Below are 22,776 nucleotides of genomic sequence, written 5' to 3'. Positions count from 1 at the left end.
AGAAAATTCTGACACCTGGCCATAATATGAATGAAACTTGAAGGTGAAATAAGCCAGGCACAAAAGAACACATATTGTGTGTCTCCACTTATATGATGTATCAAGGGTAAATTTATAGAAACAAAAAATAGAAAAGTGGTTACCAGAGATTGAGGGAATGGGAAATGGGGAATTATTGTTTAATGGGCTTTGAGTTTCAATTTAGGAAAAAGTTCTGGAGATGGATAATGGTGATGGTAGCACAACAATGTGAATGTACTTAAAGCCACTGTATAATTTAGCACATATTCACCTAAAAAATGGTTAAAATGGCAAATTTTATGTTTCGTCTATTTGCCACAATTAAAAAAAAAAAGCCAGGACCTTTTATAAAGTTTTGTTTGTATAATTTCAAAAACTAAATAAAATTAATATGGAATTCATTTATTTTAACTCTAGCAAATTTAATATGCCAGAATTGGAGGGATTTTTTTTGTTTTACTTTGTTATACTTTTTAGATTTCATCATATAGTTTAATTTAATCTTAAATGTTTCTGATTTTTCTGATATATAAAATGTCTATATATATACAGAACTTGCTTGGATTGAAAATATATCCAGTGTAATATAGACAAGATATAATATACTAAATATCAAAAAAAATCCAGGTTGTCTTTACAAAAAAAAGTTACCAGGAACAATATAATGCCCAGGATAAAGCAACTAGCTTTTATTTATTCTTTTCCAAATTTTTTAAAAAAATATTTATTTATTTGGTTGTGCTGGATGTTAGTTGCAGCTCACTGGCTTCTTAGCTGCAGCACATGGACTCAGTTTTGGCATGCAAACTCTTAGTTGCAGCATGCATGTGGGATCTAGTTCCCTGACCAGGGATTGAACCCAGGCCCCCGTATTGGGAGTGTGGAGTCTTACCCACTGCACCACAAGGGAAGTCACACAGTTAGCTTTTAAAAAAGAGATAATTTCTGTCTTAATTAAACTACTATAGGAAAGAAGGAAAACTTTTTAATTCTTTTTATGAAACAAGTACAACATTGATATAATACCTAACCAAAAAACCCACAAAAAATTTGGTCTTATTTATTGTTAATTAACAATACATCATGACCAACTGAATTTTAGTCTACAAATGTAAAGATGATTCAAATACTAGAAAAACAATCCATCATGTTAATAGACCTACAGAGAAAACCATATAATCATTTCTAGTGATGCTGAAAAACACTTTAAAAAATCCCCAAACTTCTTGGTTTAAAAGAAAAATCCATAAAATATAAATCAAGGATATATATTAGGCCAAACACTAACATTCTTCCTAAAGTCCAAAACAGGAAACAAGAAAAATTATAATGATTATACTCATTACATTAACTATTATATAGCATATTGCATATATAACATATATATATTATTATATATAACATACATAACTATTATAAAGTAAAATCATAGGAGGTATTAGCCATTGCAATTACGTGATTATTATAATTAAAGGAATGAGGTATTCTGATAGGCCAGGTCTGGGAAATATGAAAACTTCTATAAATGAGAGAGGAGGGAGGCTAACAGCCCAACTCATATTGAACGGAATAATTTTACTCTAAGCAGAGAGGGTATCAGAAAGCAGATAAAACAGTTTAGGCAGATAAAACTGAAGTGTCCTCTATTACTTTGCTTCTATTACTCTATTTATGTTGTTTCTATTGCTTCTATTTCTCTATTTATTGGCTCCCCATCATACCCACAAAATGATTCAAAATACTTTTCTACTGGTTCACCTTCACCTTAATTATCCACCAATGTCCTCAACTTCCATCCATTGCAATTCAGTAGCTTGGGAATATTTGGCCTGTGACTTGCCCTTTACAGAAGATACCTCAAATTTGACTTCGGACAAAGTAATTTGTATTGCTCCATACCCAGGGTCATCAAACTATGCCCTGCGAGCCAAATCCAGCCTACAACCCATTTTTCTGCTGCCCAGGACTGAGTGGTTTTTACATTTATAAACACTTAGAAAAAAATAGAAAATTATTATTTTGGGACATCAATGAAGTAACCATGAGCCAAGAGCATACTTTCCAATATGAGAAATCTAAGAATTTTTTTAAATTTATTTTATTCAAGTATAATTGATTCACAATGTTGTGTTAAAAAGCATATTTAATTTGAGTTTTAAGAAATCAACTTGTTAGCACCTGATTCTATTCATGATTGTTTTACAAGCCAGGGGATTCTGTGGTTCTTTTTAATAATTCTTTTTTTCCCTAGAGAATTGCTATAATTGTAAACTGAAATATTTTAAAGCAGGTAGAGCCCTCAGTTTACATTTCTAAAAACATAAACTCCTCAGTTTATGATATTGGATTAAGTGGAAACCATTTTTCCCTTTCCAAAGTCAAGGCATAACCATTCTCAGTCCTGCTTTCTTTGGCTGTAACTTCCTTCTTACAAGAAAAGGTCAAAAGCATTGTTCCATGAAAATCATGTGGAGGTCTGGTAAAGCACCCTATTGCTTCTCTATTTGCAGGATTATTAGCTCTTCACAGAGGTGACTGGTCATGACTGGAATAAGGTGTTTCCTGAGAAACTTCTGGATCTCCTTCCAAGAATGTTTTTGTGCAGCTGCATGTGGGATCACCTCTCCTCCCCAGTGCGGGCAGAGGTGGAGACTGGAGATTCTGGAGGCACAGTACAGTGGGGAGTAGGGGGGCTCTATCAGGTGGCACACCCCCAGGTAAGACAGCAGAGTCCAGTTGTTCTTCCCATGCCTCCTGAGCTGTTCTGTGGCTTGCTCTACATATGCTTTGCTGTTGCCATTCTTATCTTCTTCTCCCACAATGAAGAGGAAGTGTCCCTGGGCCTTTTCAATGGGGAGAAAAGTCTCACTGGCTTCAGCTCTAGTTAGCTTAAAAATGTGCTGTAACCCTACTAATCCTAAGGTACTGATAGCAAATGAGGAGAGAATGGCAAGGGCTGACATATCTGACCACGATATACCTGTGGAATGTAAAGAATAAAGTTGGGCCCATTATTAAGCATGGTGGCTGTGACTTCTTTTAGGTGAATAGCCATGGCGAGTCCAATCTCTGCTCCTTTGGATGTGGAGATTACCCCAGTGCCCAGGCCAAGGACCTGTAAAAAAATGGTAAGGAGAAACCTCAATTAAATACAACTGGGAGACCAGAAGGGGGAGCTCTCACACCCTGCAATAGCAGAGCCCAACAGGTAGAAAGACTCCTCTTCTTTCCAGGCAAGGACTCGGCCAAAGAAAAGCCTTGGGCTCTTTGTTTACTGTAAGCCCTCCCATCTTCCTTTTCTCCTCCAGGAATTCCTTCTCCTTCCCTTGCTGCGCAGGGACTTGCATGCAGTTCACCATGATTCCAGACCCTAAACTACAATCTCTGCTGATCCTGAATAACCCCATCTTTGCTGGAGAAATATCTGGCATTCTGTTTGTTTTGGGTCAACATTTGGTGGCCCATACAAGGACAAGAGGAGACCCTCAAAGGCTCTAAAGCTGGTGAGCAAAGAGTTGTGGTGCCCACAATTGAGCCCGTTATTGCTCAATGCTTTTCTGACTCTGGAGTTTGAAGATACATCTTTCTCCTGGATTGGAGCCTTTGCAGTCTGTGCACTAAGAATGACATCTGCCATATCAGTAAAAAAAGGATGTTGCAGCCATCAAGCCATCAGCCACAACAGCCGCCTCTGAAGACAAGTCCTGAGGGAACTCAGGATGGAAACAAAGAGGATGCTGGCCCCAGATAGCTGAGGTGTGTATCAAAGGAATCATTTCAGTCAGCCCAGAATCTTGCATCTTCCTCTACACAGAAAAGCACTAAATTCATTAACTTGAGATGTCTGGTTTTCTATAATTAACAGTAATCTTTTTTTTTTTTAATTTTATTTATTTATTTATTTATTTATTTATTATTTTTTGGGGGGTACACCAAGTTCAATCATCTGTTTTTATACACATATCCCCATATTCCCTCTCTTCCTTGACTCCACCCCCTCGAGTCCCCCCCACCCTCCCCGCCCCAGTCCTCTAAGGCATCTTCCATCCTTGAGTTGGACTCCCTTTGTTATACAACAACTTCCCACTGACTATCTATTTTACAGTTGGTAATATATATATGTCTGTGCTACTCTCTCGCTTCGTCTCAGCTTCCCCTTCACCCCCTACCCCCTCCCAAACCTCGAGTTCTCCAGTCCATTCTCTGTATCTGTTTCCTTGTTCTTGTCACTGAGTTCATCAGTACCATTTTTAGATTCCATATATGTGAGTTAGCATACAATATTTGTCTCTCTCTTTCTGACTTACTTCACTCTGTATGACAGATTGTAGTTCTATCGAACTCATTACATATAGCTCCATCTCGTCCCTTTTTATAGCTGAGTAATATTCCATTGTATATATATGCCACATCATATTTATCCATTCATTTGTTGATGGGCATTTAGGTTGCTTCCATGTCCTGGCTATTGTAAATAGTGCTGCAATAAACATTATGGTACAAGTTTCTTTTGGGATTATGGTTTTCTTTGGGTATATGCCCAGGAGTGGGATTACTGGATCATATGGTAGTTCTATTTGCAGTTTTTTATGGAACCTCCAAATTGTTTTCCATAGTGGCTGTACCAACTTACAGTCCGACCAACAGTGCAGGAGAGTTCCCTTTTCTCCACACCCTCTCCAGCATTTGTTGTTTCCAGATTTTGTGATGATGGCCATTCTGATTGGTGTGAGGTGATACCTCATTGTGACTTTGACTTGCATTTCTCTGATGGTTAGTGATGTTGAGCATCTTTTCATGTGTGTGTTGGCCATCTGTATGTCTTCTTTGGAGAAATGTTTATTTAGGTCATCTGCCCATTTGTAGATTGGGTTATTTGCTTTTTTGGTATTAAGTTGCATGAGCTGCTTGTATATTTTGGAGGTTAATCCTTTGTCTGTTGTTTCATAGGCAACTATTTTTTTCCCATTCTGAGGGTTGCCTTTTAGTCTTGTTTATGGTTTCTTTCACTGTGCAAAAGCTTTTAAGTTTCATGAGGTCCCATTTGTTTATTCTTGATTTTATTTCCATGATTCTAGGAGGTGGGTCCAAAAGGATCTTGCTTTGATGGATGTCATAGAGTGTTCTGCCTATGTTTTCCTCTAGGAGTTTTATAGTGTCTGGCCTTACATGTAGGTCTTTAATCCATTTGGAGTTTACTTTTGTGTATGGTGTTAGGAAGTGTTCTAATTTCATTCTTTTACATGTTGTTGTCCAATTTTCCCAGCACCACTTATTGAAGAGGCTGTCTTTTTTCCATTGTATATTCTTGCCTCCTTTGTCAAAGATAAGGTGCCCATATGTGTTTGGGCTTACTTCTGAGTTCTCTATTCTATTCCATTGATCGTCCTTTCTATTTTTGTGCCAGTACCATACTGTCTTGATCACTATGGCCTTGTAGTATAGTTTGAAGTCAGGAAGCCTGATTCCACCAACTCCATTTTTCCTTCTCAAGATTACTTTGGCTATTTGGGGTCTTTTGCGTTTCCATACAAATCATAAGATTTCTTGCTCTAGTTCTGTGAAAAATGCCATTGGTAATTTGATGGGGATTGCATTGAATCTGTAAATTGCTTTGGGTAGTACAGTCATTTTCACGATGTTGATTCTTCGAATCCAGGAACATGGTATGTCCCTCCATCTGTTTGTGTCGTCTTTGATTTCTTTCATCAATGTCTTAAAGTTTTCTGCATACAGATCTTTTGCCTCCTTAGGCAGGTTTATTCCTAGGTATTTTATTCCTTTTGTTGCAGTGGTGAATGGGAGAGTTTCCTTAATTTCTCTTTCTGCTCTTCCGTTGTTAGTGTATAGGAATGCAAGAGATTTCTGGGCATTAATTTTGTATCCTGCTACTTTACTAAACTCACCAATTAGTGCTAGCAGGTTTCTGGTAGAGTCTTTAGGGTTTTCTATATATACTATCATGTCATCTGCAAAGAGTGACAATTTTACTTCTTCTTTTCCAATTTGGATTCCTTTTATTTCTTTTTCTTCTCTGATTGCTGTGGCTAAAACTTCCAAAACTATGTTGAATAATAATGGTGAGACTGGACACCCTTGTCTTGTTCCTGTTCTGAGAGGAAATTCTTCCAGTTTTTCCCCATTGAGAACAATGTTGGCTTTGGGTTTCTCATATATGGCTTTTATTATGTTGAGGTAATTTCCTTCTATGCCCATTTTCTGGAGAGCTTTTATCATAAATGGATGTTGAACTTTGTCAAAAGCTTTTTCTGCATCTATTGAGATGATCATATAGTTTTTATCCTTCAATTTGTTGATATGATGTATCACGTTGATTGATTTGTGTATATTGAAGAATCCTTGCATCCCAGGGATAAACCCCACTTGATCATGGTGTATGATTTTTTTAATGTGCTGTTGCAGTCTGTTAGCTAGTATTTTGTTGAGGATTTTTGCATCTATATTCATCAGTGATATTGGTCTGTCGTTTTCTTTTTTTGTGATATGTTTGCCTGGTTTTGGTGTCAGGGTGATGGTAGCCTCGTAGAATGAGTTTGGGAGAGTTCCGCCTTCTGCAATATTTTGGAAGAGTTTGAGAAGGATAGGTGTTAGCTCTTCTCTAAATGTTTGATAGAATTCGCCAGTGAACCCATCTGGTCCTGGGCTTTTGTGTGTTGGGAGATTTTTAATCACTGCCTCAATTTCTGTACTTGTGATTGGTCTGTTCATGGTTTCTATTTCTTCCTGGTTCAGTCTTGTAAGATTGTATTTTTCTAAGAATGTATCCATTTCTTCCAGGTTATCCAATTGATTGGCATATAGTTGCTTGTAGTAGTCTCTCATGATCTTTTGTATTTCTGTGGTGTCGGTTGTTACTTCTCCTTTTTCATTTCTAATTCTGTTGATTTGCATCTTCTCCCTTTTTTTCTTGATGAGTCTGGCTAATGGTTTATCAATTTTGTTAATCTTCTCAAAGAACCAGCTTTTAGTTTTATTTATTTTTGCTATGGTTTCCTTCCTTTCTTTTTCATTTATTTCTGCTCTGATCTTTATGATTTCCTTCCTTCTGCTCACTTTGGGGTTTCTTTGTTCTTCTTTCTCTAGTTGTTTTAGGTGTAAGGTTAGGTTGTTTATTCAATCATTTTCTTGTTTCTTAAGGTAGGACTGTATTGCTATAAACTTCCCTCTTAGAACTGCTTTTGCTGCATCCCATAGGTTTTGGGTTGTTGTGTTTTCGTTGTCATTTGTTTCTAGATATTTTTGGATTTCCTCTTTGATTTCTTTAGTGATTCCTTGGTTGTTTAAGAGTGAATTGTTTAGCCTCCATGTGTTTGTATTTTTTGCAGTTTTTTTCCTGTAATTGATATCTAGTCTCATGGCGTTGTGGTCTGAGAAGATGCTTGATATGATTTCAATTTTCTTGAATTTGCTGAGGTTTGATTTGTGACCCAAGATGTGATCTATCCTGGAAAATGTTCCGTGTGCACTTGAGAAGAAAGTGTAATCTGTCGTTTTTGGATGGAATGTCCTATAAATATCAATTAAGTCGAGATGGTCTAATGTGTCATTTAAAGCTTGTGTGTCTTTATTTATTTTCTGTTGGGGATCTGTCCATTGATGTAAGTGGGGTGTTCAAGTCTCCCACTATTATTGTGTTACTGTCGATGTCCCCTTTTATAGCTGTTAGCATTTGTCATATATTGAGGTGTTCCTATGTTGGGTGCATAGATGTTTACAATTGCTATATGTTCTTCTTGGATTCATCCCTAGATCATTATGTAGTGTCCTTCCTTGTCTCTTGTCATAGTCTTTACTTTCAAGTCTAATTTGTCTGATATGAGTATTGCTCCTTCAGCTTTCTTTTGACTTCCATTTGCATGGAATATCTTTTTCCATCCCTTTCCTTTCAGTCTATATATATCCCTTGGTCTGAAGTGGGTTTCTTGTAGGCAGCATATAGAAGGGTCTTGTTTTTGTATCCATTCAGCCAGTCTGTGTCTTTTGGTTGGAGCATTTCATGCATTTACATTTAAGGTGATTATTGACATGTGTGTTCCAATTACCATTTTCTGAATTGTTTTGGGTTTGTATTTGTAGGTGTTTTCCTTTTCTTGTGTGTCCTACTTAGAGAAGTTCCTTTAGCACTTGTTGTAAGGCTGGTTTGGTGGTGCTGAATTCTCTTAACTTTTGCTTGTCTGGAAAGCTTTTGATTTCTCCCTCAAATCTGAATGAGATTCTTGCTGGGTAGAGTATTCTTGGCTGTAGGTTTCTCTCTTTCAGGACTTTCAGTATATCCTGCCATTCCCTTCTGGCCTGCAGAATTTCTGTAGAAAGGTCAGCTGTTATCCTTATGGGTTTTCCCTTATATGTTGTTTGTTGCTTTTCTCTTGCTGCTTTTAATATTTTTTCTTTGTGTTTAATTGTCATTAGTTTGATTAATATGTGCCTTGGTGTATTTCTCCTTGGGTTTATTCTGTATGGGACTCTCTGTGCTTCTTGGACTTGGTGAATTATTTCCTTTCCCATGTTGGGGAAGTTTTCCACTAGAACCTCTTCAAATATTTTCTCAGACCCTTTCTTGTGTTCTTCTTCTTCTGGGATGCCTATAATTCGAATGTTGGTACACTTAATGTTATCACTGAGGTCTCTGAGACTGTCTTCTAATCTTTTTATTCTCTTTTCTTTTTCCTGCTCTGTGGTGTTTATTTCCCCCATTCTATCTTCCAACTCACTTATTTGTTTTTCTGCCTCAGTCATTCTGCTGGTTATAGCATCTAGAGTATTTTTAATTTCAGTTATTTTGTTATCCATTGCTGTTTGTTTTTCTGAGTTCTTATGAACTGTTTCTTGTACTTTCTCTATTTTGTTATCGAGATTTTGTATCATTTTTACTATCATTACTCTAAATTCTTTTTCAGGCATTTTTCCTATTTCCTCCTCATTTATTTGGTCTTGTGGGTTTTTTTCCTGCTCCTTTGCCTGCATGGTTTTTCTTTGTTGCCTCATGGTTGTCCAAACTTTTGGGGTTGCTTGTCCTGGCAATAGAGGTGTTTATAGAAGACTGTCCAAGCCTCAGACTAATGTCCAAGTATTGGACTAAGCAAATACTAAGTCTAGGAAACACATACATGTATAAGACACACAATTACTGAATCCATTAGGACATAAGGCTCTAGAAAGTCCTGATAGAACCCCAGTATGCTATCAGATATTCAAAGAGAAACCCAACAGAAATTGACAACTGAAACAGAACAAATCAGAGACAAAAGCAAAAGCAAACAAACAAACAAATAACACCTTACACATACAAACATTAATCCAGGGAGATTTTGTAAGCTAGGATCAAATATAGAAAAGAGCTGGAGTACCACCAGAGAGAATGGAGATTCTCAGAATGAAATTAGACAACTGTACTAAGAACTAAGATAAAGACAAAAACCTAATATTAAATACCAAGGTGGTGCATCATCTGGAGAATAGAGCAAGGAGTCTGAGCAGATCGATAGTGTTGCTTATAAGTATGTTAAGATAAAATAAACTTAAAATGGCTGGAAGAAAGGGGAACAGAAGAGCGTACTGTGGTTGGAAATATGCAAATAAAAAGAAAGGAATAGAAATGTATAAAAGATAGGGATGAAAAGAAAGTATGAGAGATATATTGTCCGTACTACCAAAAACTTAGCTAGATATAGAAGTATATAAAAAGGCAAAAAAAAAAAATCATTAAAAATTATGTTATAAAACTTGTAGATCCCTTAGGGCTAAGATCGTATTTAATAAAGAAAAAAAAAAAAGAGAGAGAGAAAAAAAAGAAGAAAAAAATCCAGAACTGATCCCAGAATGGACCAGTTCAATAGGAATTGATACTACTATTTCTGTTTCCTTAGAGTCTCAGCTGTAAGTGTCCTTCTACTTGCGTTGGGTTTTTTTGCATTATTCTGTGACCAGCAGAGGTTCCTTTATTGTTCGACTGTAAGCGTTGGTATGTGGGGAGGGAGAGGATACAATAGTGGCTCCTTCCCCTGGGAGTGAGTGAGCAGTGGCGCACTGTTGTTTCAGAGGGGCTTGGAGGTGCCTGTTGCAGAGGGACGCTGGTGGCTCAGGCGTAAACAGAAAGTCTTAGAGTTGGGCCTCTCTCGGGTTTGTTGTTGTTGTTGTTGTTGTTTTCTCGTCAGCCTCCCTGCTGCCAGCATTCCAAGGGGTTTTAATCTAGCCCCGCCCGAGTGCCTGAGGGTGCTTGTTATCCCTGAGCGCCTTAGGTGGCCAACGGGGCGTCTCTCCACTGCCTGTTGCAGAGGCGCCGAAAGAGAGAGAGAGGCTATGCGCGCGGCTCCTCCCCCCCGCCCGGGAGCCTGCAGCCTCCAGCCGCCATCATGGCCAGGCAGCTCTCAGGGGCAGGCACTCCTCGCCACAGACCTCTTCCCTCCTGTCCTCTCGGTCCGTCACCTTACTGGCAACAATGTTTCTCACCCTGAACCAGCTCTCTGGTTCCCACGCTCGTGCTCCCGGACCCTCTGTTTAGCTGTGGATCGACGTCTCGGTCCGGGAACGCTAAGCTGCGCTGCGGACCCTCCGTAAGTTTCTCACTCCCTCCCGTCTGCCACAGCTCCGCTGCTTCACCCTCTTTTAGCTGCCGTAGATGCCTCCCTACCAGTCATGTTGGGCTCCTTGCGGTCCTTTCCGGCGTCCGAGGCCGTCTGCTGGTGTTCAGCTGGTTCTCTGTGGGAATTATTGCATCCTTCAGTGTATTCCCAATGCATCTGTGGAGAGGGATGCATTCCACATCCCTCTACTTCGCCGCCATCTTTTTCCTCCCCTAACAGTAATCTTTTGATGTACCTGGTTTTTGCTGCAAAACTCCTACATATCCTGCCTTCTCCCTTACCTCTTCAGAGCAGTCCCTCAGAGCTATCTGAGAGGCTGCCTGTTGGGCTTAAGTCCTCAGTTTGTCTGCTGAATAAAACATAATTCTCAACTTTTAGGCTGTGCTTTTTTTTTCTTTTTCTTTTTTCAGTTGACACCTCTTTGCATTTGAAGCTCTTCAGGCTGTATTAGGGATCTATTTTAAGGTCTCACTCTTTCTGGTTAAAGCCTTGTTCTATATGCAGGTACTCTTTTGCCACTTCAGTCTGATTTTGTGACAGACTGTTTCAACTGAAATTGGCTGAGAAGCTGTCAGCCCAGCTCCTTCAGGCACAAGGCTGTTTCACTGAAACTGAGTCAGGTCAGCCATCAGCCCATTCCTTTGGAATAGGGGCTGTTCCATGGGAACTAGCTGAGAAGCCTTTGGCCTGACTCCTCCAGGACCAACCTGCTCCCTCAAAACTGGCTGGTATTAGGCCTGCAGACAGTTTGAGTGCAAGCTGTTTAAACTGAGCTGTTTGAGTTGTAAGTTGTTTAAGTTGGAAGATTATTCTTTTACTCTAGGGAAAAATCTCTGAGAAAGGGGATCCCAGGTATATAAATATTTTGAGGGCACACACCTCCACCCCCACTGAGACTCTAGCCAATTTTATGTTTAAAAACCTCGGTCCTTCCTCATGCACATTTCTAACTAAATGGACTGACCTGACCAAAGGCAATTTAGAATATCAATGCCCATTATGGGTAACTTTTGAAGTCCCTGAATTTAATTTTCTTAAAACTGAATTGGATTACAAGAGCTCAAAAATCTTCAGAACTGAATGGAATGCCTATTCTGACTGGTATTTTGAGGTGATGGAATAAAATTTACAATTTGAGTCCAGATAAGAAAATTAAAGCATAACATACTCCCTGTCCAACTGGGCCCTCCCTATGTGCAGTGTGCATCTGCATTATCCATTAACCAAACCTCCTCAAGGCGGGAATGCCCACTCGACCATAAAGATCAACATTTTCCCTTCTTCACACACCAGCAACGTAACTCCTTAAAAGATGACATTCCTTTCCTAATCCTGGAGGGGGTCATGGTGACCTGTTGCTCGTTTTGTACATGCTTGTCTGGACCATGTATCTTTGGTGGACTTTACACAAAATGTCAGTGTGCCATTCTGATGTATGATCCTTTGTTTTGAGAATGTATATTGTGCCTTTTACTTCTAAACAAGCGGAACAGTCCTCAGACCTTTCTGAAAGACTGTCTCCTAGGTTATAACCATCAGGTTGGCTTGAATAAAATTCTCTATTTCTCCTTAAGATCAACTGTTGATTAATTTTTCATCCACGGAGACTTCCCAACATTATCAAGAGTCTGCAACTGCCTCTCTGCAAAATAAGATTTTAAGATTAACTGAGGCGGGCTTCCTAGGTGGCCCAGTGGTTGGGAATCTGCCTGCCAATGCAGAGGACATGAGTTCAATCCCTGCTCCAGGAAGATCCCACATGCCGCGGAGCAGCTAAGCCCGTGCACCAAAAATAAATAAATAAATAAAAGCTTTCTAAAAAAAAACAAAAGACTAACTGAGGCAAACTTGAACGATTTAAAAAAAAATAAAATGCCTCCTAAAGCTCAGGCTCATCTTTGGCTTCTTCATCTCAGCCTCTGCCTCTGATGCCATCTTGTCTCCCTCCCTCACCTCCTCAGGTCCAGAGTCCCGGGCACCATCTTCCTCCTTCCCTTCAATGCCACCTACACCTCTTCTCTACCCTCAATTTATTCATACTAATTCTCTCATCAGATTCACTTTTTCTCTGAAACTCTCCCCACACCCTTTTTCTCTGAACTTGTCAAAGCTAGTCCCTTTAAAACTAAGCCCTATGAGGATGCAGAGGCTTTATTTTTTATATTTCCTGAACTAAAGTTGAACTGTGAGCCATAGTCAAAGATTTTCCCAAAGTAACCAAAGGTCCTCACAAATTTGGTGAGGAATTTAATATAGTCATTCAAACTTATCAATCTGGTTTTTCTAACTTTATCTGCTAGTTCGTAAGCTTGTCAGTGAAGGCCAGGCCCAGCATTAGATGAAAACTCCTAGTTGGGAAAATCCTGAAAGTTCCCTCTGATGGAGAAAATTTTTGCACATTGAGGCATGGGGAAGTCATTCTGGCTTACTTTCAGCCTGAACTTTGTGTGAACTAAAACAGCCTGTCAAACACACACAGCACATCTGCTTTAACCATTACGATAAAGAATGTCTGTTTTGAAGATAAGGAAAAAAACTCCCTTCTTATGACATCCATATTAACACTCCCTCGAAGATAATGTTCCTTCCCAGACACCAGCGTCCTGCTGTCTCACTCTACATATACTAAACCTGTCTCTTTTGGACACTTGAAGGAATATACCCCTGTCATGTCTGATGTATATTCTTTGTTCTGATAAGGTATATGACTATGCTAAAACCATGTTTCAGTGGAGCAGTTTCTCAGAGTTATCTGAGAGGCTGTCTCCTGAGCTATAGTCCTCAGTTTGGCTTAAATAAAACTCTTTTCTATCCCTATTAGAGACTGTTTACTGATTATTCCCATCAACACCTAAGATTACAACATGGAGACCAGCCTACTCACTTATTATATGGTCAAGCTTGGGCAATTGCTAGGTGACTTTTTCAAAGCCTGTTGATGGGAACAAAGTTCATTTTTTTTACATGAAAACTTGATAAATCTGCTCATGACTATTACAGTCAACTTCAGATTATTTCTAAAGAAAATTCTGATCTTCTTTTGGAGGTTGATTCCACCCAGATAACTTCTAACTTTATGTTTATTAATGGGTTGACTCAGGATGTTTCCCTTCTACTAAAAAGAACCAGAATGGCATGGGAAACTAGAGTTTTCCACTCTAGAGTTTAGTTAATCTGGCAAACCATCTCTCTCACACTCTAGCTGAGTCACCTAAATGAAAGACCATCAAAATCCTTAATCTTCAACTCCAGCAAATGTAAGTCCCTAAATGAAACCAAAACCCTCCTAGTTTGTCACAAAGAGCTATTGTCACGAGGAGTCAGCAGTCAGAAGAAAAGATTATTACACATTTAAGCACTTTAAGCACCTTCTGCCCTCTAACCAGTGTTTCCAATGTCCTCCCAATTCTCAACAATGGGGCTTGGCGGGGACTCCAAGGGCTGTTCCCAATCTTCCCTCTTAACAGAATTGGAGAAACATTTCTCCAGATTAAGGATGAATCTCTTCCAGTCGCAACTGACACCGGAACCACAGTCTTGGTGCTCAACACCACTACTGTAAAGCAGTCCCTGCCTTGGAGTACTAAAGCAGTTCGTATAGTGGAATCTCTAATGAACCCAAAGAGCTTCCTGTCTCTGAACCTACTGCATTTTATTTAGGCCCTTTGAGAGGTACACACCCTTTTCTCCTTAGCTCCTCTGCCCTTATTCATTTCTTAAGTCAAGAATTCTTAGAGAAGTATCCATGCCAGAATTTCTTTTTCCCAAAAGGGGAAAATAATTCTAAAATTTGACAGTAGTCATCAAAGTAACCGATCATGTAAATTAAATGACCCTTTGACATCTTTTAATTGCTTCAGCTCTGACAGTCCTAGAGCTGATTCTCAAAACACAGATTATTTGTCCTATTGAAACAGCTACTAGCCTCCTATGGACAAAATCTCCAACTGACACTGGCAAAGTTTACAGCATGCCTCGCATCACAATTCAGATAGGTCCCTCAAAAACTCTTCCCAGAATTAATCAATACCCTGTAAGTAAAGAAGCCCTTCAAGGCATGAAGCCCATAATAGAAGATTACAAGTCTCAAGACTTCATTACCCCTTGTACTAGTCTTTCTAATACTTCTGTTTGACCTGTGAGAGAACCTAGGACCCAGGATGGAGGTTCATCCAGAATTTCCAGGTAATAAACAACACTGTTTTCCCTCAACCCCCTGTTGTTCCTAATCTCATATATTACTAACATCCATTCTCAATGGAAGTAAATTCTTTACTGTAATTGATTTATGCAGTGGATTCTCTAGTATTCCAGTTGGTGAAGCCAGCCATTAACTTTTAAAAATATTTATTTATTTATTTATTTACTTATTGGCTGTGTCGGGTCTTCCTTGCTGCGAGCGGGCTTTCTCTAGTTGTGTTGAGCAGGGGCTACTCTTCGTTGCAGTGTGCAGGCTTCTCATTGTGGTGGCTTCTCTTGTTATGGAGCATTGGCTCTAGAAATATGGGCTTCAGTAGCTATGGCATGCAGGCTCAATAGTTGTGGCTCGCAGGCTCTAGAGAGCAGGCTCAGTAGTTGTGGCACATGGGCTTAGTTGCTCCAATGCATGTGGGATCTTCCCAGACCAGGGCTTAAAACCCATGTCCTTTGCATTGGCAGGTGGATTTTTAACCACTGCACCACGAGGGAAGTCCTCAGCCATTAACTTTCACCTTTACTTGGGAAGAAAACCTGCCTCAGGTTTCCTAAGAGTCCTTCTTATTTCTCAAATCCTGAAGGTTGATCTGGATGATTTGTTGCAATGTACGGATGATTTGCTTCTGTGCTCTCCTTCTCAAGCCTCGTCACAGGAAGACAACATTCACTTGCTAAAGCTTTTAGCCTCAAAGGGACGTAAGTCCACCAAAGAAAAATTTCAGTTTGTCCAAACCCAGGTTTGATAAAGGACTACACCTATATCCAGATAGACTTTATAGTGTCCTAAGTTTCCCCAAACCCAAAACTAAACATTATCTGTGATGTTTTCTTGGGTTAGTTGGTTACGCTGAGATCAGATTCCAAGTTTCTCTCTTATGGCCGAGACTCTGTATGTTTTACTCAAAAATAACAACCCCAGCCCAATTTAATAGGAAAAACCAGATGATGCAGCTTTTAAGGACTGAAAGGAGAGTTTGATGAACTCACCTGCCCTAGGGCATCCCAATTATCAGATTCCCTTTTTCCTTTTTGCATATAAAAAAGAAGGAAATGTCCTTGGAGTACTCACCCCAAAACACAGGGACCACCATTGACCCATAGGGTATCATAACCAGCAACAGGACCCTGTGGTATGCGGATACCTGCCTTGCCTTAGAGTCATTAGGTCCCTGCTCTTTTGGTTAAGTCCACCGAGAAAATCATTGTGGGATCCCCTTTCAACCATTTTTATACTTCATGCATTAGAAGCTTTTCTGAATTCTCATCACTCTCAACATTTCTGTCAGCTACCTCACCCCCATGCAGTCCTTTTGTTAACGGTGCCTCACATAACTTTTCTACATTGCATTAAGCTTAACCCTGCTACTCTTCTCTACATCACTGATGAAGTCCCTTTCAACAGCTTAACATTGGGAAATCACCTCCTGACTGCTCATGATGATCTACAGGAAAATCCTCTGAGTAATGCTGACCTTTCATGGTTCACTGGTGGTTCTTTTTTAAAAGGTGCTAGTGGCAAATATTGTGCTGGGTAAGCTACTACGACTCCTTCTGATGTTGTTGAGGCAACCTCTTTAACCTATGGCTACTTTGGCCCAACAGGCTAAATTATACACACTTACATGGGCTTGTACTTTAGCCAAGGGCAAAACTGGCAATATTTATACTGACAGCAGATGTGCTTTCAGAGTAGCTCATGATTTTGGAATGTTGTGGAAGCAACGTGTCTTCCTTACTTCCAGCAGAAATAAAATTTTAAGTGGCCCCTATGTTCAGGAATTTTTACCTGCTACATTAGAAGTCACAGAATATCATGGTTATTGAAAAATAAGTACTGAAACTAATTGAAAAGGCAAAATTTACCTTAGGATGTCTCAGGAGAAAATTGGCAGCTTCCTCAAAATATTCCAAATCTACTTACTCTAGTTGGAAAGGCAGGTCTTCATAGTCACAGTAAGCCAAGGCCAAGGCAGCAAAACCATGACTGGCCAGGAGACTAGCTCGGATTTCAATCAGTCCACCATACCACCAAACAAATCAATTACCCCTGGGAAACAGCCCTGTCCTGAAAACAAAAAAAAACAAACAAAAAAAAACAACCAGGGCTTCCTAGGTGGTGCAGTGGTTGAGAATCCGCCTGCCATTGCAGGGGACATGGGTTCGATCCCTGCTCCAGGAGGATCCCACATGCCACGGAGCAACTAAGCCCGTGTGCCACAACTACTGAGCCTGTGCTTTAGAGCCTGTGAGCCACAACTATTGAGCCCATGTGCTGCAACTACTGAAGCCCACATGCCTAGAGCCCATGCTCTGCAACAAGAGAAGTCACGGCAATGAGGAGCTGGTGCACCGCAACGAAGAGTAGCCCCCACTCACCGCAACTAAAAAGAAAGCCCGTGCACAGCAAAAAAGACCCAACACAGCCAATAAAATAAATAAATAAATTAATTAATTAATTTAAAAAAAAAGAAAACCAATGAACCAAACAAACAAAAACACCACAGAATTGAGTATGAAAGGAAGGTAAGAAGACAAAAATGACAACATGAAGAAATGCATCACAAATTTTAGAATTAATGTATTAAATTTCAATAGAATCTCCACATTTTTAGCCTTGTATCTGGCACAGAATTAAAGCTGATTGAGTATATAATGGAGTATAATATTCGGAAGTTTCATTGGAAACCATGTTCACTGACATGTTTGATCTCTGCAGCCGAAGAGAATTCAGGACTCATAATGAGTCATAGCTATAGTGCTGGAGTAAAGAAAGCCATAGAAATCAGGCCAGGGCCTCTTAACCTATAAAGTGGTACACAAATAGGCTTCAGGAAATCAGTGAAGGTCCTGAAATTATATGCAAGACTATATGTTTGTATGTGCATTTTACTTATGAGAGTGCCCACAGATTTAATTGGGTTCTCAAAGAAGTATATGGCTTTAAAAAAAAAAAAAGTTATTGAAATGATTTTGCTAGCTAAAATCCTGACTTAAACTGCTCTGTTACATTCATCTGACTATACAGTGATGAAATTTTATACCAAAATAGGGATGGTCAGAGTATCATTCTACACTCACTGTGTAGGCAGCTTGCTTCCAAAATAAAGCAGGCCCACATACTGAAAGTAATTTATCATACCCTTATTGGGGATATTCTATTATTGTATAAGTGATTTTAGCTATGAAAGTCTGATCCTATCCATATTTGAAAGGAGTGACTTGATTGAAAGGAGTATTGCGAATTTTCAAAACAAAATATTGCTATATTTTCTCACCTTGAAAAAAGAAGGAATAAAGTTATACTGAATATATCTCAGTTTGAAAATACCATTTGAATACATGAATAGGGATATTTTTGCATCTTCTGATTGACAGTACTTAAGAGTACTGAGCATCTTATTTTGAAAACTTTGTTGAGAACTTCTTCGAGACTTGACTCAACCTCTTTTGGCCCACACGACACAACCCTTTTTTGTACCTTGATAGAATAAGTACCCAAATCAGGAGACCCAGCACACGTGGTATCTAAGAGGGTTCACAAAGAGCACACCCTAAACCAGCACATCATCCCAAGGTGAAAGGCCTCCATGAATATCCAAATTCTTAACTGAATATTAGAGGCAAGGAGGTTTGTGCCATTTAGTTCCTGATCCCTACACACAAAAAAGTGGCCTATATGCTAAATACTGGGTGTAAAAAATGTCAAATTTACCCAAAAAATTGTATGGATCATGGTGAATTTGCAAAGGGAAGTTTTTCTCCTTCTACACCATCTAAAACTCTAACACTTAAGGTTTCCTTAACCCAACTCAGTTCTAGAAGGTGACTATTTAAAAAAAAAAAAAGAGAGAGAAGAAGAAAAAAGAGAAGAAAAGAAAAAAAGCAGAGAGAGGGGGAATATGTCCTGATGATGTGATGGCTGTATCCCAGATCAAGGCACATGTCTGAATACGGCAACCTCAGACGCACCTGAAACCTGGACCTACTGAGGGCTACTTCTGGGAAATTAACTTTGCTTCATTCAGCCCCACAATAAATGCTGAGAAATGTACCAATAGATGTTTTGAACCACTTATTGGTAAGTTGATATCACTATGAGAAACTATGAATGTTCCAATAAGTTTTAAAGCCATTAAGGGAACAAGTTATATTAGCTGCTGATTTATGGAATATCCTATAAATATGCAATATTTATGGAACTGGAAGGTAGAAAGTTTCTTTATATCCTCTATATTTGTTGCAATATTCCAATCCATTATATCACCAGCTTATTGTGGCAATCATGCAATGACCTATGCCTAAATTAAAACTCAGACATGACAGAACCCCCAAAAGAAGCTGGGATGCAGCTCCATAGCAGGATGTGTGTCTTCAGATAGCTAGGCTTCAATGCAAATGAATTTCACATAAATCCAAAGCTATGGAAATCCCATAATGCAGGGTCTCCATAAACTACTGTCATATCCTCAGACAGGCTCCAGAATTGCTGAGATAAAACTTGAGTGGGAATGAAGTTATCACCACATTCTTGTTCTGACCCAAAGTTACCTCTGATTCTAAGTCAGAAAAGGAATGTGCTCTATATTATCCATATCCAAGCTAAATTTCTAGGAGGGTAAGGGATTAAAAAAAAAAAAAAGACGACAATAACCAGGGTAATTCCACTCACCTGGAAGGAGAAAGAGGGTTCCCCGAAGGCGACCTTCCTTGACTTGGATGCCAGTGACACCAGGTGCTACATAACACCTCTTCAAATTCAGGCTGACCTTTGGAGTAGTGATGGCAATGTGGGTAACCATTACATCTGAATCATAAAGTTTTAATTGGACCTGCAAGCAGCTATTCATCATATCTCTTTTCAACAGCTTAGTTAATATCTTCTCAGGTTTCAGGGACCAGAGGAGACCCATGGGGTGGATTCCTACATAATCACCTCCAAGAGAAGACGCATGCTCTTGGTCCACTTCACCAACTTCATTGGCCCTATGGCTTGAGAATGAAACAGGTTTCCCTTTTCATCTTCCAGTGATGCCCAAGAAGCACTATCTGAAATGAAGTTAGGCCTGTAGCTCCGGTATGCTCTGGCTCACCAACAAGTACACTTGCAGGAGTAGCTGTTGCTGACTCATTGTGACAGTGTGGCACCTTGGATGATTCTTCAGTAATGCCTTCAGTAAACCTCAACACAGAAAGAAATATGGGAGAATGAAATAAGGCAGTGATAAGGTTAATGAAAAGTAAACTGGACCAGGAATCAGGCTGCTTGGGATTGAGCTCTAACTTTTCAGTTAGCAAATATCCTGATATAATCTTCGAGTTCAAGAGCCCTAGGAGTGTTCAACAAATTTCTAGAAGATACAAAGTGAGGTAAGTTTCATAATGACAATGAACCAAGGCTGAGGAAGCAGCAGTCAAAATATGCATGAATGATATTAAGACATCCAAGGAAGACATCACAGTCTGCCATCTAGAGCCCTTGAAAAATCAAGTGCAACAGAGAATAGGAGTGAGAGGTGGGGTTGAAAACAGGGTACTTGATGAACATCTCTATGGAAGGAACAGGTAACTCCACTACTAATCCTCTCCCTGAGTCCTGCAAACAGAACACCTTGGCATCTAAAATTTTACCTACAACAGAGCATAAAAAAATAGAACAATCTTTCAAAAGAATGAGGAGGCTGACGTAAATTGCTCCCTAGGGGAAAAAAATTCTTATTGCTTTGTAGTTAGGATTTATCCAGTCCTAAGCAAAACGAGAAGCTGATAAGACCTTCAGGTACACAGAAGTGTTTTTGTTTTGTTTTTTGATAGTTAGTTTGCATCCTAACTACAATAGGATGCTATTCAGCAATTAAAAAAAAAAAGATTGAATTATTGATATATACAACTTGGATGAATTACAAGGGAATGATATGAATTTTAAAAAGCCAGTCCCAAATGGTTACATACTGGATGATTTCATTTATATAACATTCTTGAAATGACAGAATTATGGAGAACAGGTTAGTGGTGGCCAAGGTTCAGGGATTATGGTCGGGGGAGATGGCCATACAAGGGTACTATGAGGAGATCCTTGTGGTGGTGGAAATAGTCTATCTCCTGATTGTATTAGTGTCAATATTCTTGTGATATTGTTTTATAATTTTGCAAGATGTTATCATGGGGGGGTGGAATCTGGGTAAAGGGTCATGTGTTCACTCTATTATCTTACAACTGATGTGAATCTACCATTGTCTCAAAGTAAAAGGTTAATTTAAAAAATAACTATGATAAAAGTACTAAAGGATCTATTGGTAAGGCATACAAAATACATGAAAAGATTGAGAATTTCATCTGGGCATGGAAGCTGTAAAAAAAAAACTAAATAGAAAAGCTAGAAATAAAAAATAAAATACCAGAAATGAAGAATTCACTAGATAGACTTAACAGAGGATGGGAAACAGCTGAGTAAAGGACCAGCAAACTTAATGACATCTCAACTGAAAGTACCCAAACTAAACCACAAAAAAAGGGTGTAAAAGAACACTTGGGCTTCCTAGGTTGCGCAGTGGTTAAGGATCTGCCTACTAATGCAGGAGACATGGATTCGATCCCTGCTCCAGGAAGATGCCACATACCTTGGAGCAACTAAGCCCGTGTGCCACAACTATTGAGCCTGTGCTTTAGAGCCTGTGAGTCACAACTATTGAGCCCATGTGCTGCAACTACTGAAGCCCACGAGCCTAGAGCCTGTGCTCCACAACAAGAGAAGCCACAGCAATGAGGAGCCCACACACCAGTACAAAGAGTAGGCCCCCGTTGCTGCAACTAGACAAAGCCTGTGTGCAGCAACAAAGACTGAACACAGCCAAAAAATAATTAATTAAAAAACAAACAAACAAAAGAACAGAGCACTTGAGATGTGTGGGACAATATCAAATGCTCTAATATATGTGTAGTTGCTGCCTTAGAGAGGAGAGAGAGAAAGGCATAAAAAAAATGTTTAAAAAAATAATGGCTGAAACTTTGTCCAAATTGTTGAAAAACATCACACGAAAATTGCAAGAATCTCAGCAAAACACAAACACTAAGAAAACCACAACTGCGGCATTATAGTCAAACTGATAATAATAAAATAAAAAGAGCAAATCTTAAAAGCAGCCAGAGGAAAATGGAAACGTTACATACAGGAGAACAAACAACACAAATAACATTTGACTTCCCATCACAAACAATGGAAGCCACAAGACAATAAAATGAATCTTTTTTTTTTATGTTTTTTATTTTTTTATTTTTAATTTTTTAGAACTTTCATTGAGATACAATTGACAGACAATAAACTGCATATATTTAAAGTGTACAATTTGATTTTTTTTGTATTAGTAATGTATATATGGCAATCTCAATCTCCCAATTCATCCCATCCCAACCCAACCCCCGCACCCCACTTTCCCCACTTTGTGTCCATGTTTGTTCTCTACATCCATGTGTCTCTATTTCTGCCTTGCAAGCTGGTTGATTTGTACCACTTTTCTATATTCTGCATATATGTGTTAATATGCAATATAAGTTTTTCTCTTTCTGACTCACTTCATTCTGTATGACAGTCTCTAGGTCCATCCATGTCTCTACAAATGTCCCAATTTCATTCCTTTTTATGGCTAATATTCCATTGTATATATGTACCGCATCTTCTTTATCCATTCATCTGTTGATGGACATTTAGGTTGCTTCCACGTCCCGGCTATTGTAAATAGTGCTGCAATGAACATTGGGGTGCATGTATCTTTTTGAATTATGGTTTTCTCTGGGTATACGCCCAGTAGTGGGATTGCTGGGTTATATGGTAACTCTATTTTTAGTTTTTCAAGGAACCTCCATAATGTTCTCCACAGTGGCTGTATCAATTTATATTCCCACCAACAGCGCAAGAGTGTTCCCTTTTCTCCACACCCTCTCCAGCATTTACTGTTTG

General features: G+C 39.1%; 1 protein-coding gene across 1 annotated transcript; it reads right to left on the bottom strand.

Moving 5' to 3' along the window:
- Positions 1-2,510: 2,510 nt before the first annotated feature.
- On the bottom strand, positions 2,511-21,053 carry BAAT (bile acid-CoA:amino acid N-acyltransferase). The gene is given in 8 exon segments (XM_057720616.1): positions 2,511-2,947; positions 2,950-3,136; positions 16,686-16,846; positions 16,849-16,887; positions 19,492-19,809; positions 19,812-19,856; positions 19,859-20,001; positions 21,034-21,053. Coding segments are annotated over 8 exon segments (1,350 nt in total).
- Positions 21,054-22,776: the final 1,723 nt, after the last annotated feature.

Source organism: Hippopotamus amphibius, chromosome 2 (genome assembly GCF_030028045.1).
Source record: "Hippopotamus amphibius kiboko isolate mHipAmp2 chromosome 2, mHipAmp2.hap2, whole genome shotgun sequence".
NCBI lineage: Eukaryota > Metazoa > Chordata > Mammalia > Artiodactyla > Hippopotamidae > Hippopotamus > Hippopotamus amphibius.
Note: the sequence above shows the minus strand (reverse complement) of the source record. Positions and strands in the feature narration are given on the sequence as shown.